Source organism: Dasypus novemcinctus, chromosome 6 (genome assembly GCF_030445035.2).
Source record: "Dasypus novemcinctus isolate mDasNov1 chromosome 6, mDasNov1.1.hap2, whole genome shotgun sequence".
NCBI lineage: Eukaryota > Metazoa > Chordata > Mammalia > Cingulata > Dasypodidae > Dasypus > Dasypus novemcinctus.
Window position 1 is genome coordinate 52,807,542 of NC_080678.1, and position 18,322 is coordinate 52,825,863.

At 41.9% G+C, this 18,322-nt stretch overlaps 1 protein-coding gene across 2 annotated transcripts in view; it reads left to right on the forward strand.

Annotated features, from left to right (window-relative positions):
* The first annotated feature begins 411 nt into the window (after positions 1-411).
* LOC101447702 (lysosomal acid lipase/cholesteryl ester hydrolase) overlaps positions 412-18,322 on the forward strand; it is a 42,546-nt gene continuing 24,635 nt past the window's right edge. Inside the window, exons 1-3 of one of the 2 annotated variants that reach the window (XM_058298824.2) lie at positions 412-603; positions 2,211-2,322; positions 3,469-3,586. In XM_058298824.2, the coding sequence (XP_058154807.1) occupies positions 2,212-2,322; positions 3,469-3,586 (229 nt within the window). In that variant the 5' untranslated portion in view covers positions 412-603; position 2,211. The remainder of the gene's footprint in view (positions 604-2,210; positions 2,323-3,468; positions 3,587-18,322) is intronic. The other variant, XM_071215785.1, reaches the window with a different exon arrangement.

An 18,322-nucleotide genomic window follows, 5' to 3' on the forward strand; every position in this document is an offset into this window, starting at 1 on the left:
TTACATGTATATACTAAAACTATTCTATTTCTTCCTTTCTATTTTCATCAAAACATTAATAATAAGGTAAATAATACTATGTATTACACCCATGCATTGTGTCAGGCAAAACTCTAAGCGATTTAGATGGAGTAAACAATTTATATTCATTTCTAGAGCCCGAACCCTCTGTGCTAGGCACAGAGGGCGCCAGAAGTACAGGAGAACATGGGGCAGAGCGGGGGCAGCCCCCTATGTGACCAGGCTGGTGTGGCGTGGTGCAGCCAGGCTCGCCCCTCTCCCGCGACTGTGCTCCCTGCCCGCCCCGCCTGGGGGCGCTAAAGTTCTGCTCCCGTCCAGGAGGGAGCCTGAGGCGGAGCTCAGGGCGCATGCTCCATCCAGGCCGCTGGAAGCGCTGAAACAGCCGCGCTCGGCGGGCGCGGAGTCCCCTGACACTTCCCTGCCGCCCGCTGCTCTGATTGGCGGCTGCAGTAGCCTGGGCGGGTCCAGGCGTCTGCCCTAAAGGCATGGGGGGCTCGTCACCCCCTCCAAGGCTCGTCCCCGCTCTCGGGCCCCCAGCGGTCACTGCAGCTTCGGACAGCGGCCGGGTAGGACGGCTCCGAGGTGAGTGCGCCCCGGCCTCGCCTGCAGGCGCGGAGGCGGCGTGGGAGGCCGCGCCCCTCCGCCGGGGGACCTGCTGGGGGCGCGCGTGGTCCCAGGGTGCTCACCCTCCGCGCACCTGAGCCTCCGCTGGCCGCGGGGCCCTCCGCTGTAGGACCCCGAGCGTCCTGCCTGGCGTCCCGAGCACCCAGAAGGCGAGGCTCTGCAGTTGCCCGCCCTTCTTCTTAGGTCCCGCAGATACGCTGCTGACCTCTCCACTTGTTAGCCAAGGCGTGATTCAGAGCAGATTTTAGCCTCAGTCCTGGTTACCATCCTGGCGACACTGCTGTGTCATCAGGTGGCACTTTACTCCCAGCTCTTAAGTGGATAAACCTCAGTTTGCTGCATAGGTTGAAGGAATAATTGATATAATGCGTTGGGAGCGCTGCCTGCGGTGGTTGTTCTGCATAGCAGGAATTTAAATGAAAGCCATATTAATTTTGAACAGCTCTACTGAAGCTTAATTGATATGTAAAGCAGAACATAATGCATAATGGAAGTGTAAAATTTTAATAATTTTGACATACACATGAACTTGTGAAATCAGCAGTACAATCAAGATGATGAACATCTATCCTTCACCCCCTCAAATTTCTCATGCTCATTGGTTTTCCTCCCCTGCTAACCGTCCTCTCATGAGGTAACCATCGACTTACTTTCTATCAAAGTGAAATTATACAGTATGTTTTCTTTTTTGCCTCACTTATTTCACTCACCATAATTATATTGATATTCATCCTTGTCTTTTTTATCGATAAATAGTATTTCAATATATTAATATACCACAATTTGCGTTCCATTCACTATTGGTTGGCATTTGGATTTTACCAGGTATTGGCTATAACATAAAAAAAGCTGCTATGAACATTTTTATACAAGTCCTTAGACTTACATTAATGCATCTTTTAAGTGAGTAAGTTTTTTTAAAACTTACTCACCAACCGCCTGAGCATGCTTGGGAGAGTCTTTACTTCGCCTTTAACACCCACAAGGTCTTTGCTACACTGTGGTTTTGAGTCATAGCCAGCGACTAGATGTTTTTGTTGGTGGTTGGAGGGACTCAGGAGGAGACAGGCCTGTCCTTCCCCCTCTGCTTCTCTTGCAGGCTCTCTCTTCTTTCATTTCACTTTTCTGGAGTTGACACAATTGAATCCTGTCCCATCGCTCTGGCAAGATAGTGGAGGCAAGAGCTAGTATTGTCCCAACTTAAGTGGAAGGGAAGAGGTGGGAGGTAAATAGACTGGAATTTTGCAGATCTCCCCTTTTCTCACTCTGTCTACTTCTGAGCCCTCCTGTCTGTTATTTTTTCAGGAATGAGTTTGATATTGTGGTCACATATTAATGGGTGCAAGGGGGTAGAGGGGGGGATGGTGGAAGTAAAGGTGGAGTTGTTCCTAGTACAATGTGTATGTATTTTTGACTTCACTGTATGGCCATAGAAATCTGTTTCATATTTGCCTAGGGTACCTGTGGGTGCCTTTTCAGAACTTGTTACAGGAGCGCAAATCTGCCCATGTAATATCATGCAGTAAAGTTTTGGCAATTAATAATGGACTGACTGTTTTATACAGAATGAAAATGTGGTTCTTTGAGTGGATGGTCTCGTTGATCCTCACGACTGTGCTTGGCCATCAGACCAGAGGGAAGCTGACAACTGTGAATACTGAAGCATATATGAATATGGTAAGTTCAAAGTCACCTGCTTTATAACGCCTTTGTGACAAGCGTTTTTTCCTTAAATCCATTTGTGCTGCCTAAGTTTTGCCACCAACTCTAATCTCCATCTATCTGATATGCTTTTTACTACCTCTCAATCTTAGATTCAGTTTGCTAATTTTTTTTTAACCAGGTAATGTGTTTACAAACCTCATTTTATTGTTAAGACTAGATACATCTTCATAAGGAAAAATCATTTTCATTAATTCATTTCCTTTTCAAGTTACACTACACTGGTTTTAAAAAACAACTAAAAATGTCAAAAGTTTGCAAGAATGTTACTATTGAATGCTAGTTTTAGAATACATTGAACAGGGTTGTGATTAAGGATGTCCAGGGAACACAGTTCAGATTCAAAATCTTAGGTATCCGAAAAAAATTTTATTAGAACAAAATGCAAAAATAATGCCACGATTATTTAAAACATCTCAAAGTTAGTAATTTTAAGTAAACAATAAGATGTATGCATGCCTCATTTTGGTGTAAAATATGGGAAACAATGTTATTAAAGAAAACAACTTGAAAACATGATTAGCGACTTTGAGAGCAATTCATATTGAATGAAGAGAGTTTGGACATCAGGATCTTAAAGTTAAGTCTTTTTTGCATCGAAATATTTCATAAATCATTCCACCCTACCTCCCTTTTATTATTCCTCCTTGTAAGAATGATAAAATTAAAACCTTGCAATTGTTTATGGTCAGTTACTCATTAAGATGAAGTTTTCTGCATTATTGAGTTTTCCCTATTCCACTGAGATCCTGATGAATGTAAAAGAAAAATTTGTGCCTGATCTTGTTGAGTAGACAAGGACGACTTTATTCAAAGATGACTGTAGGAATGGGATCCTAGAACCTAATGTCATCGGAAGGACAGCAGGGTTTTTAAGGGCTGAGGGAGCTAGTGGGAAAGTAGTTGGAGGACATTAAGGGGGTTGCTCATTGGGATAGGATGTTGGCTACAGTTTCAGCAGAGCAAAAATTCAAAAACAATTGATTTTTAAAAATAAAATCTGGAGAATATCATTGGCTTTTGTCTTCTCCTTTGCCTTTTATTATGGGAGACCTTATCCGATTCTGTCCATAGCATTACCATTGTTCTTTTTCTTCACAGAGTGAAATGATCTCTTACTGGGGATTCCCTAGTGAGGAACATCTAGTTGAGACAGAAGATGGATATATTCTTTGCCTTCACCGAATTCCTCATGGGAGGAAGAACCCCTCTGACAGAGGTAAGGAGTTTTTCTGGGAGAGAAAGAAAAGTTCTTAAAAGCAATCATGCTGCTGAAATTTGCTGTTTTTTATGGCAGGAACTAACTTGAAATGACTTGAAATGAGATTATTTTTAGACCAATGTACTAAAAGTGGTATCTTTCTGTTATATTCATGCAAGGCATACAAAATACTTCATCTTTTAAAGAAGGACAAGAGTCATCTAGTTTCATAATTTGCTTGAGGCTTCCAATCGAATTTGTTTGAACCTTGACAAGAATCTTTCCTTTGTTATAGGGAAGCAGGAAGCATCTTCTTGAGTGAAATCTTTTGAGCATTAAATAGCTTAGGTAATACATTTGCAGAGTTCAGAAATCAAGGAGAACTCCTTCCCATCACATTCCCCATCTCCCCCATTTCTTGTGGATTCTTTCAAAATCTCTTCTTGTATGTAAAAATGAATACAAACAGAGATTCTCATTTTCCCTACCTTCATTTATATGAAAGGTGTCATGTAACACACACTGATTTATTCCTTGATATATCTTTGAGATCTTTCTCTACACTATGTAGAATGCTTCATCATTCATTTCTACAGATACATGGTATTCTGCTGGGCACCCATATCAAGATTTATTTAGCAAGTGTCCACTTAATGGACATTTGGGCTATTTCCAGTTTTCTGCTAACAAATATTACTGCAGTAAATAACCTTGTATGTGTGCAAGATTATAGTATGCACTTCCAGAAATAGGCATTTTTTGGAGATAGAGGTTATAAACATTAGTAGTTTTGATAGTTATTGTTAAATTATTTCCATATGAAGTTGTCCTGATATTTATTCTCCTAGTAATGTATGAAAGTTCTTGTGTGTCTGTGTGTGTGTGTTTCTCATTTTATAACTCAAGCAAAACAGCCATTTCCAATGCAGATTCAGGAATTTTAGTCAGTTTACTTGAAACTGTTGGGATCTGATCCTTATTTATTCATCTTCCCAGAAGTAGCTTATTCTTTAACACTTTCTGTTTCTACAAACTTTCCCTGGGAAATTGAGGTTGAGAATAAGGTAAGTATCTCTTATTTAAAATTCGAGAGGAGGGGGCAAGATGGCGGCTGAGTGAACATCCCTGTTAGAGTCTTCTGCAGGGAATCGGCTGGGCGGCGTTGGAGACTCTTTGGGACCGGATTGTTTCGGGATTTTTGCTGGTCCGGAGGTGTCTGGACATCGATTTGGAGGGAAGGTAACAGAGGATTCGTCTGTGAAATATACACGGAGATCCCAGCTACCTGCAGAGGATTCCCTTCTTGGGTAGGCGGAGACGAGGCATCTAGCCCCGCTCGGTGGGGCTGAGCCAGGCCGGGCCGGGCCGCGGTAGCGTTTGGAGCCGGGCGGGGCCGGTGCAGGCCCCGGCTGCGGGCCGCGGTAGCGCTTGGAGCCGGGCGGGGCCGGTGCAGGCCCCCGCTGCGGGCCGCGGTAGCGCTTGGAGCCGGGCGGGGCCGGTGCAGGCCCCCGCTGCGGGCCGCGGTAGCGCTTGGAGCCGGGCGGGGCCGGTGCAGGCCCCCGCTGCGGGCCGCGGTAGCGCTTGGAGCCGGGCGGGGCCGGTGCAGGCCCCCGCTGCGGGCCGAGGTAGCGCTTGGAGCCGGGCGGGGCCGGTGCAGGCCCCGGCTGCGGGCCGCGGTAGCGCTTGGAGCCGGGCGGGGCCGGTGCAGGCCCCGGCTGCGGGCCGCGGTAGCGCTTGGAGCCGGGCGGGGCCGGTGCAGGCCCCCGCTGCGGGCCGCGGTAGCGCTTGGAGCCGGGCGGGGCCGGTGCAGGCCCCGGCTGCGGGCCGCGGTAGCGCTTGGAGCCGGGCGGGGCCGGTGCAGGCCCCGGCTGCGGGCCGCGGTAGCGCTTGGAGCCGGGCGGGGCCGGTGCAGGCCCCGGCTGCGGGCCGCGGTAGCGCTTGGAGCCGGGCGGGGCCGGTGCAGGCCCCGGCTGCGGGCCGCGGTAGCGCTTGGAGCCGGGCGGGGCCGGTGCAGGCCCCGGCTGCGGGCCGCGGTAGCGCTTGGAGCCGGGCGGGGCCGGTGCAGGCCCCGGCTGCGGGCCGCGGTAGCGCTTGGAGCCGGGCGGGGCCGGTGCAGGCCCCGGCTGCGGGCCGCGGTAGCGCTTGGAGCCGGGCGGGGCCGGTGCAGGCCCCGGCTGCGGGCCGCGGTAGCGCTTGGAGCCGGGCGGGGCAGGTGCAGGCCCCGGCTGCGGGCCGCGGTAGCGCTTGGAGCCGGGCGGGGCAGGTGCAGGCCCCGGCTGCGGGCCGCGGTAGCGCTTGGAGCCGGGCGGGGCCGGTTCAGGCCCCGGCTGCGGGCCGCGGTAGCGTTTGGAGCCGGGCGGGCCCGGGTCAGGCCGCGGCGGGTACGGAGCCGGGCAGGGCCGGTCCAGGCCGCGGTGGCGGGAGGTGGATGCCGGAGCCGGCTGGGCCGCTGCAGCGAGCGGAGCTGGGCGGAGCCAGGCCAGGCCAAGGCGGCGTGAGGAGCCGGGCAGAGCCGGTCCAAGCCTCCGCGGCGGGCGGAGCCGGGCCTGCGGAGGGGTTTCTGTTTTTTTTTTGTTTTTTTTGTTTGTTTGTTTGTTTGTTTGTTTTTTGTTTTTTTTTTTTTAATTTTACTTAAATTTTTTTTTTTTTTTTTTTTTTTTTTTTTTTTTTTTTGAGCATCTGCAGTACTGGGGAGTTCGTGGGCCCTGGGCGGCCTATTGGGGGTTTGTGGGAAGGGAGGTGCTTGCAGACCCATTTGGGCAGACAGACGGGGGGGTTTTAGGGCAAAGCGGGGGGAAGTTGTTGTTTTAGATAGTGTTGCAATTGTGACACGTGTGTACCTGTATCTCTCTTCTCCCTATCCGTTCCCCACCGTTTGCCCATCCTCTTTTTTTTTCTTCCTTTCTTCTTGCCTTTCTTTTTTCTCTATTATAATTAGTTTGTTTTTTTTTGTTTTTGTTTTTTTTTCGGTTTTCTCTTTCCCTCTTGTCCCTCATCTTCCACTTATTTTTACTTTAATTCAAGTATACAATAGGTGCTACAGGGAACACCTCACATTTGCTGGGTTTTCCCATCCTCCACTGCCTCATTTCTGTGTGAACTGATTTAGGTTACCTACACTATCCCCCTTCCCCTGCATCTTGATATCCACTATCATCTACTGTCTCTCCTATATTCCACCCCCCACCTCCCGTTCTTTGATCCACAAAGTGTCTAACTCTTAATTCCTAATACCTTTGTTCTGTTTTCTGTCTATTATCCACTCTTGAAACTATTACCTTTCTTTTCTTTTTCCCTCTCTCATGAAAACAATAGCTGTGTAGTTCATACCATATTCCTCCCAAATTCAGTCATCAACTTCATAAAAGGTACTCTACCTACAGCTATACCTCTATACAATCTACATGAATCTAACCTCCATCCTTCCAGATCTCATATTCCTGCTTTATTAACATACATCACCAATACAACTTTACACTTTTCCCTTGCTTACACAACTGCCTTTCCCCAACACTAATACTTTCCTCTAAAGTGAACTTAACCAACAACAAGTAACTAGAATAAGAAGAAAAAAGTGACAAAGAGAAGATATAACACCTGTGCAAAAATAACAACTAATTAACCTCCAAGAGCAGACAAAGAAGCTAAGGAACTGATTAAATTCGTCAAAATAAAGAGATGACCAGAAAGCAACAAAAATCTACGAACCAAACCAATAATCAGGAAAACATGGCTGAATCCAATCAACAAACCAATAATCACGAAGGGGAGCAAAACTTGGCACAAGCAATGAAAGATCTCAGAACATTTATCACTGACAAATTTGATGCAGTAATGAAAGAGGTTAACAACATGAAGACATCACTTGGAGGGGAAATTGCAGACATACGCAAAAACATAACAGATATGATGGGAATGAACACCACAGTTCAAGAAATCAAAAATACACTTGCAGCAAATATCAGCAGACTAGAAGAGACAGAGCAGAGAATTAGTGATGTGGAAGACAGTACATCAGAAATCAAACAGATAGTAGAAGGGGTCAATAAGAAGATAGAAAAAATCCAATTAGGATTTAGGGACCTGAATGACAATGCAAAACGCTCAAACATACGTATTATAGGCATTCCAGAAGGTGAAGAGAAGGGAAAGGGGTCAGAAAGAGTGTTGCAGGAAATAATGACTGAAAACTTCCCAAATCTACTGAAAGAGACAGATGTACATATCCAAGAAGCACAGCGCACTCCACAAGTCATAAACCCCAACAGGCCCACCCCAAGACATATACTTGTCAAATTATCCAATGCTCAAGACAAAGAGAAGATCCTAAAAGCAGCAAGAGAAAAGAAAACCATCACATACAAGGGAAGCTCAATTAGATTAAGTGCTGATTTCTCTTCTGAAACCATGGAGGCAAGAAGACAGTGGTATGATATAGTCAAGGTACTAAAGGAAAAAAATTTCCAACCAAGAATACTCTACCCAGCTAAACTAGCATTCAAACATGATGGAGAGTTCAAAATATTCGCAGACAAACAGAAACTGAAAGAGTATACCAACAAGAAACCTCCCCTTCAAGAAATTCTAAAGGGAGTTCTGCAGGAAGAAAGGAAAAAACAGGAAAGGCAAAGTTGGAGGAGAGTATAAGACCAACAACAACAACAAAAAAGACAAAAAAAAATATACAAACAAAATATGACAAACACAAATCCAATCAAAATATGGCTAACACAAATAATTCCTTGATAGTAATAACACTGAATGTCAATGGATTAAACTCACCTATCAAAAGATTCAGACTGGGACACTGGATAAGGAAATATGACCCATCCATATGCTGTCTACAAGAGACACATCTTAGACCCAGAGACGCATGGAGATTGAAAGTGAAAGGCTGGAAAACAATCATACAAGCTAACAATAACCAAAAAAAGGCAGGAGTAGCTATATTAATATCAGACAAAATAGACTTTAAATGTGAAACAATTGTGAGAGACAAAGAAGGATACTACATTTTAGTCAAAGGGAAAATCTGTCAAGAAGATCGAACAATCATAAATATCTATGCCCCTAACAAGGGTGCCTCTAAATACGTCAGGCAAACGCTGGAAAAACTAAGTGAAAGAATAGATACATCTACAATTATAGTGGGGGATTTTAATACACCACTATCAATTCTGGACAGAACATCTCAAAAGAGAATCACCAAAGACACAAAACATCTGAATAGTATATTAGAGGAGCTCGATCTAATAGACATATATAGATCGCTACACCCAAACACAGCAGGATATACATTTTTCTCAAGTGCACATGGATCATTCTCCAAGATAGATCATATGCTAGGCCACAAAGAAAGGCTGAACGAATTCAGAAAGATTGAAATCATACAAAACATTATCTCTGACCACAGTGGAGTCAAGCTGGAGATTTGCAAGGGAAAGAAGCCCAGATTTCACACCACGATTTGGAAATTAAACAACACACTCTTAGAAAAACAGTGGGTCAAAGAGGAAATCTCAAAAGAAATCAATGACTACCTTGAAACAAATGATAATGATAACACAACATACCAAAATTTATGGGATGCAGCAAAAGCAGTACTGAGAGGGAAGTTTATAGCCATAAATTCATATATCAAAAAAGAAGAAAGAGCAAAAATTGAAGAACTAACTGCACATTTGAAGGAATTAGAAAAACAACAACAAAGTAACCCAACAGGAAGAAGAAGGAAGGAAATAACAAAGATAAGAGCAGAACTAAATGAAATAGAAAATAAGAAAGCACTTGAACAGATAAACAAGACCAAGAGCTGGTTTTTTGAGAAGATTAACAAAATTGACAAACCTTTAGCAACACTAACAAAGAAAAAAAGAGAGAAGATGCAAATACACAAAATAAGAAATGAGAAAGGCGATATCACCACTGACCCCACAGAAATAAAGACTATCATAAGAGGATATTTTGAAAAACTATATTCCAACAAAAATGACAATCTAGAGGAAATGGACAAATTCCTAGAAACACATAAACAGCCCATATTGACAAAAGAAGAAATTGATGATCTTAACAAACCAATCACAAGCAGAGAGATAGAATCAGTTATTAAAAATCTCCCAACTAAGAAGAGCCCAGGGCCAGATGGCTTCACAGGTGAATTCTATAAAACATTCCGGAAAGAACTGACACCAATCCTGCTGAAACTATTCCAAACCATCGAAACAGAAAGAACATTACCCAACTCCTTCTATGATGCCAACATTACCCTAGTACCAAAGCCAAACAAAGACATCACAAGAAAGGAAAATTACAGACCAATTTCTCTAATGAACCTAGACGCAAAAATACTTAACAAAATACTTGCTAATCGTATTCAACAACACATTAAACGAATTATACACCACGACCAAGTGGGATTCATCCCAGGTATGCAAGGATGGTTCAACATAAGAAAATCAATCAACGTAATACACCATATAAACAGATTGAAGGAAAAAAATCACATGATTATATCTATTGATGCAGAAAAAGCATTTGACAAAATACAGCACCCTTTCTTGATAAAAACACTCCAAATGATTGGAATACAAGGAAATTTTTTGAACATGATAAAGAGTATATATGAAAAACCTAAAGCCAATATTGTTTACAATGGAGAAATCCTAGACTCCTTCCCTCTAAACTCAGGAACAAGACAAGGATGCCCACTGTCGCCGCTCCTATTTAACATTGTCTTAGAAGTACTTGCTCGAGCACTGAGGCAAGAACCAGAAATAAAAGGCATTCAAATTGGAAAGGAAGAAGTCAAAATTTCATTATTTGCAGATGACATGATCCTATACATAGAAAACCCTGAGAGATCTACAACGAAGATTCTAGAACTCATAAATGAGTTTAGTAAAGTCGCAGGTTATAAGATCAATGCGCAAAAATCAGTAGCATTTCTGTACACCAATAATGAGCAAGATCAGGAGGAAATCAAGAAACAAATACCATTCACAATAGTAAATAAAAAAATCAAATACTTAGGAATAAATTTAACTAAAGAGGTAAAGAACTTATACACTGAGAACTATACAAGATTGTTCAAGGAAATCAAAGAAGACCTAAATAAATGGAAGACTATTCCTTGTTCATGGATAGGAAGACTGAACATTATTAAGATGTCTATCCTACCAAAATTGATCTACACATTCAATGCAATCCCAATAAAAATCAATGCAGCCTTCTTTAAGGAATTAGAAAAACTAACTATGAAATTTATTTGGAAAGGAAAGAGACCCCGAATAGCCAAAGACATACTGAAAAAGAAAAACGAAATTGGAGGAATCACACTACCTGACTTCAAAACATACTATAAAGCTATGGTGGTGAAAACAGCATGGTATTGGCATAAGGAGAGACATATAGACCAATGGAATCGAATTGAAAGCTCTGATATAGAACCTCACATATACAACCACATAATATTCGATAAAGCCACCAAACCCTCTCAACTGGGAGAGAGTGGCCTATTCAACAAATGGTGTCTGGAGAACTGGATAGCCATATGTAGAAGAATGAAAGAGGATTACCATATCACACCTTATACAAAGATCAACTCAAGATGGATCAAAGACCTAAATATAAAAGCCAAGACCATAAAAACCTTAGAAAGCAGTGTAGGGAAACATCTACAGGACCTTGTAATAGGTAATGGATTTATGAATATCTCACCAAAAGCACGAGCAGCAAAAGAACTAATAGATAAATGGGACTTCCTCAAAATTAAAGCCTTCTGCACCTCAAAGGAGTTTGTCAAGAAAGTAAAAAGGGAGCCCACACAGTGGGAGAAAATATTTGGCAATCATATATCTGATAAGAAACTTATAACTTGCATATATAAAGAACTCCTACATCTTGAAAATAAAAAGATAAACAATCCATTTAAAAAATGGGAAAAAGACTTAAACAGACACTTCTCCGAAGAAGAAATACAAATGGCAAGAAAGCACATGAAAAAATGTTCCAAATCTCTAGCTATCAGGGAAATGCAAATCAAAACCACAATGAGATACCATCTTACACCCATAAGATTGGCAGCTATGAAAAAAACAGAAGAATACAAGTGCTGGAGAGGATGTGAAGGAAGGGGAACACTCATCCACTGCTGGTGGGAATGCAGAAGGATCCAACCATTCTGGAGAACAGTATGGCGGTTTCTCAAAAAACTAGCCATAGATTTGCCATATGACCCAGCAATACCACTGCTGGGAATATACCCAGCAGAACTGAAAACAAGAACACAAACCAATATATGTACACCAATGTTCATAGCAGCATTTTTCACTATTGCCAAAAGTTGGAATCAACCCAAATGCCCATCAACAGACGAGTGGATCAATAAAATGTGGTATATACACACAATGGAATACTACTCGGCTGTAAGAACAAACACACTACAAACACATGTGATAACATGGATGAATCTTGAGAACCTTATGTTGAGTGAAGCAACCCAGACATTGAAGGACAAATACTACATGACCTCAATGATATGAAATAAACAAGCTGCCCTAGATAGCAAGAGACTGAACGATAGGCTTGCAGGAAATCGGAGGGTGGAGGAAGGATATGAGCCGATGTCTGCAGGGGTGGAACTTAAGACGAGATGGTGGTAAGTATGAACACAAAGAAGAGATAAAAGGGGGGCAAGGGGTTGCCTTTGCTTGGGGCTTTGCGGGTTTGAGGGTGGCTGGGGAGGGACGGGTGGGTAACGTTGCCCAAAAGTGGGGGGAGGGAGGGGTAGCATACGAACCAGGAGAGGGTCAGGTGTTGGTGGAGAGTAAAATGCCGAGAAAATCATATCAAAATATAATAAAGAGGGTTACCTGTTTAGAATGCTCGGAGGGGAGGGTCTGATGCAGGACGGGCTCCTGGGGAATGTCTAAATGCTCATTCTGCCAGAGTGGGTGACACCATGGGGTAGAAACCCAAGTAGTGAGAGTGGGGGTGGACCCACATCCTGGGGAGGACTAATGCCATCCAATAGAGGGAACTGTATCCCTCGAGAGAAAGGGTGGCTCACAGGGCATTGGGGCAGTTGAGCAAGTTAGGCCCTGAACACTATTCCATCTATCTCTGGAAGTGGCTCCTCAGGAAACGGAGGTTGGCTATCACTGAGGGCACTAAGGTGGAAGGGAAAATGGACGTTAAATGTGTGGAACCAAAGTAAATGGGGGGTAAGAGAGGAGTTTCTTGAGAGTACACAAGGATGGATATAAAACATGTAATATTACACCATAACATATAGGAGATGACAGACTGATAATGTAAACCATAATGTAAAACATAGGATAACTAAAAATGTAAAGAACTGTGTATCCTAAAGTATGCACCATAATGTAAATACAGAGGTCACCTTGTTAGAAAGCTAATGTCTCAGACTCTGTACATCACTTTAAGTAAATATGATATGAATAGGGCGTAAGAGTATCACTGTGGAAGGGAAAAGGTTTTCTGGTGGATGTGTGGGAGTGCTGTATATTATATATATACATTGCTGTGGTCTAGGACTCCTGTGAAGAAAAGCTGAATAATTAGGGGGGGGGGGGGGGAAAAAAATAGGATGTGGAATTTTTTCAAGTCAACATTCTTTATCTAAGTTCTTTATCTAACTTTATCCAAGTTCTTTATCTATCCTTTAAACTCATCGCTATATGCCATTCCCTAGTAAGGGACCATGACATTATATTGGGCTTCAAATTTCGGGGAGTTCTGGATCACAGAGTGTTTCAACAATGGCAATGGAGGGATACTGGTATGGGATACCAATGACAGATGATATATGACTGACAGGGAGCTGTACAGAACATATGTCCAGGGTGCATGGTAATGTTTGGATATACTCATAGTGGCAACAATTAAAAACCACAGTAGGGGGGGTACTGGGTTCCCGGCCAGTGGTGCTCTGTCGTGGTCCCTAGGGGAGCAGCGACAGTCTCCCAGGTACAGTGGTGGGGACCGGGAGGGAGTGAGGGTTCAACAGTGAGCCCCTGATACTAATGACTATGCTTGTGAGCTGATAAACCCAAAATAATAACAAGGCCTAGAGCAACTTTGTGCCTGGGAATTTCCTTCTGTCAGCCTTCATGTTACTCAAATGTGGCCAGTCTCGAAGCCAAACTCAGCATGTAAATGCAATGCCTTCCCCCCAGCGTGGGACATGACACCCGGGGATGAGCCTCCCTGGCAACGAGGGACCACTATCAACTACCAACTGATGATGCAACTGGAAAATGACCTTATACGGAAGGTTCAATGCGGAGCAGCAGAATATCCATGTCTACATAAAATACCATGACTTTAAAATGCTGTTTGACCTAAAGTAAGGGGGAAATGGAAAGGAGAAATGAGTTTATATGGCTACGAGTTTCTAAAAAAGAGTCTGGAGGCTGGCAGAAGGTTTGCCCTCATGCACAACTGAGCAGAGTCAGAGAGACAGATAAAGCAGATACAACCCCCAGATATTGGTTCCTTTGAGGGCTAAAGAGACCCATGGGAGTTATGGTCATGGCCGATGGGGTTAACTACCAGGGCAGATGGCCCCTCTTTGGAAATGGTGTTTATGTGTGATGAATCTGGACTCAGATGGGATCTCCCTTCATAAGACTTTCATGCTAATGTGCTGGAGGTGCAGTTAATGTTGGGGTTTAAGATATATTTAGGGGATTTGAATCTCTGGACTGACAATGTGATAGCCAGATCCTGAGCCTCAACAGACTCCAGCACCTACAATCTGATTTATTAGACTTGCCACACTCAGCTAAGATGGAGTTGAAGAAGGACAACCACCACACCATGGAGCCTAGAGTGATTACAACTGAAAATGGGAGGATTGCATCCAGCATCCAGGTGGAATCTGAGCCTCCTCTTGACATAAAGGTGCAATGGACACAACCAATCCAGTGTCCACATAGAAGAGGTGGCATTGGATTGGGAAAAGTGGACATAATGGACAAAGGGTATGGGGAAAGGCAGGAAGAGATGAGAGGTGGAGGCGTCTTCGGGACATGGAGCTGCCCTGGATGGTGCTTCAGAGGTAATCACCGGACATTGTAAATCCTCACAGGGCCTACATGATGGAATAGAGGAGAGTATGGGCCATGATGTGAACCAATGTATATGAGGTGCAGAGGTGCCCAAAGATGTACTTACCAAATCCAATGGATGTGTCATGATGATGGGAACGAGTGTTGTTGGGGGGGGGGGGAGAGGGGGGGTGGGGGGGTGGGGTTGAATGGGACCTCACATATATATTTTTAATGTAATATTATTACAAAGTCAATAAAAAATAAAAAAATTAAAAAAAAAAAAATAAAAATAAAATTCGATATGATCAGAAGGGCCACCTAAGGGCCTTATTTTGCCTCAATTCCTTTTCAAATTATTATTCAAAGCAAATTTAAAAGCCTTCTGTGTTAATGTGAGCTTTGTATTATTCTCTACTTTTTTTCTTTATCTGATTTACCCTTTTCCTACTTCCGTCCCAATAAATCCTAGCTATAATAGGGCTTTGATAATTCTTAAGTTCACAAGGCACCCAATGGGCTTCTTAAAATTTAATTTCTAACTCTTTTATACGTACGTGTTCTAAGATTCCTTCTTACAGACATGTTAACCAAATGAGTGGTGAGTTGGACTGAGGACTTGTAGTTTTTCTTCTCACTAAAACACACAAGTGCCACAGGAATGAAAGATTTGCACACCAAAATTCATATGCAGGAAGGGCCCTGTCTAGTTTATTTCTCTTGCTTATGAATCATGTATTTTTAGATTCGGCCAAGGGCTGTGTTTAAAATTAAATTGCCCAAGGATGTTTTGTCTTAGAACAAGAAACCTTGTCTCTAGACTCACATCCTATCTAGTGGCAGAAAGGGCAAGAGGAAGTCATTTTCAAACTTCAAGCGTAAAGAGCTTGTGCAGAGATAAGCAAGGACAGAGCTATTTTTCTCTGAAGCAAGAACAGATGAGCTTTAATAAATCATTTAACCATGCCCTTGCCGAGATGTTGGAACTAATCCCCACATCTCCCCCCTTTCTTTTTGAGCAGGTTGTTCTACTTGATTAGCTGTATATACGGTGGCCACGTACTCATATTGTTGTGTGGTATGTTGCCATAGTTGGAAGAAGCATTGGTATCCTATAACGATAACAAGACAGAGACAATTAATCTTCCTATTGTTGCCCACTGTTTAAAATCTACATTGGAAAACCATGTTAAACGGTTCTGCCACTGCAACTGTTCAGCTAAGATTTTTAATGTGATTCGTTGAGTTTGACTTTTTAAGTTTCAAAATTGCTGACTTAATTGGAGATGGAAAGCTTCCACTTCATCCAATATATGAATGGACAAGGCACTTTGAAGGTGTTTTTATATTTGGTTCCAATTATGTTGGGTGCCATTCCATTTTAAAGGAGTGACACCAATGTTAGAATGCCTCCAGTCAATTTCATTTATTAGTGGCCCTCCTGGAGGACCCAGTATCCTCCTATTCCTGTGGAATCCTTTGAGGATAATGGGGCCTCAGGATCCCACCAGGAGGTGAGGGCAAATACCGGACCTGTTATATGGGCCCAAAAGCTGTGATTAGCACTGCAGGGGTTAAAAGACATAAGCATGAGCAATATGTACATTTTCCCTGTTCCCACCTTAGCTGAAGTAGCAGACTTCTGTGAAATAAGATACAAAACTATTTTTAGGCATCTTAGGACACCCAACTCATGACATAAGAGCTTATGCTTGGTTGCCCAATTATTTAAGACTCCCCATGTATCCAGTTCATTTCCTTGGGGGGATAGTGGTCGATTGCAGGTTGAGCACTTCCAGGCTTGGTATTGGCTTGTGCTGCAGATTCCATCAGGCCATGGTATGGTTTTACGTGCTTTGGTTATATGTGCTTTCCTAGGGAGAGAACACATGCATACCATTCTCCTCATGTTGAATAAATTTACTGGAGCATGCCAATATTAGCCTCTTGTCCATCCAGGAGTTTGTATAACACTTTAGGATAAATTTTTATAATTGTTATTGAAAATGTTCTGCTGCTGTATAACCATCCTCACTGCAATTTAAAAAAGTATATAGGGCTATTTGTATGACATCCTTTGGACTGGTTAGACCTAACACCTATCCCCCCTTTTTTTGTTTTATAAGAATAATTTTAAGGTGGAGTGAGATGATTTTGTAAAAAAAAATTATTTGTTAACATAATATTATTAATATAATGAAATAGGATTAAAACTACAGGTTTTTTATACAGTTAGGTTTTTGTTTTTAGTCTAGGATAGATGATTGGGTTATGCACACAGCTTTGGGAAAGTGCTGTAAAATTTACTGTTGGCTTGTTCACATACGAATGCAGCTGGCTTGACTTGCCTAAGGAGATATCAGAGAAAGCTTCAAGAAATTTTAAAATAAAGAGATAGTGACATAATTGGCTATTAATTTTTGTAATAAATTAAGAGTATTTAGGGTTGCTGCACATAGCAGTGGTGTTACTTTAATTTATGAGAGTTTACTGTTATGTATCACCCTGTGGCAGTTTTTAATGTGAATTGGACAAGTATGAGTTAAAGTATCTGCCTTATGGCAGCTTTTAGTGTAAATCAGATGAGTATGAGTTAAAGCGTTCACGTTTTGATTTTTAAGTAGAAAGAGAGGTTTTTATGATATATATAATTTTTAATAATTAAAATTATGATTAACAGCATTGTATATTTTTAATATTATGTTGGAACATTATTAAATTTACAGGAATTTTATATACTCTTTAAGTATTCATATGAACTTTTTACACATACAACTTTAACAGAGGGTTAAAGAATCCTTTTAATTTTATAATACTTTTAAATATTGTTCATTTAACTTATATCATATTAAATGAACTTAACTATGTTATTACTTTATTTTTTTAAAGATAAAAGAACAAATCCTCTGCAAAAACCTGAAATAAAAGATATTTTTCAGGATCTGACTTTGAGAAAGCATGTTTGAACATTATGTTCTGTTAAACATGATAAGACTTGTTTTTTTTTTTAAACAGCCAAAGACATGATATGGTTAAAGTACAAGGAGCTATTTTGATAAAAGAGACTTTTGTACACTGATTAATCAAGAGAAAAACTCTTTGTAAACTTTTGCTAAAACAGATTAATGTCTTAAGAAACTTTGAGAAAGAAGAAAATTTAGCTTTGTATTAGTAGACTATTTGATACTAAAGCTTTTAACACTTGATAGACCCATCAAATCTTAACTTCATCTACAAAAATTCCTTTTTCCACACACCTTCTCCACTTCTTGTATTCATTCAGGTTTTGTCCTAAATTTTACTCTTTTTTAATAACTAGTCAATTTATCTTAGGACAAAATTATTTTCTGTTTCCTTAATAATAAAAACATGTTCTGTACACCCTACATACGTAAGTTACCAAAATGATGTTCGAAACTGTCTCTAAGCAAAGTTCATACAATATACAGTTACCATCAACACTAAACATGTTAAAATAATGATTCAATTTGGTTATAGGGAAATATAACTTTATTTCAAATTCCTAGAAGCACGCAATATTAGAAATAGTTTTTTAGAGGCGAGTTGGCAGGGGAGGTTGGCTGCCGATAACTTCTCTTCTTATGAAGTTACTTTTATTATTATCAATTCAGTTTCTGTTTAATAATGGATTTTTGGAATTAGCTATTTAAACACTTTAACAATG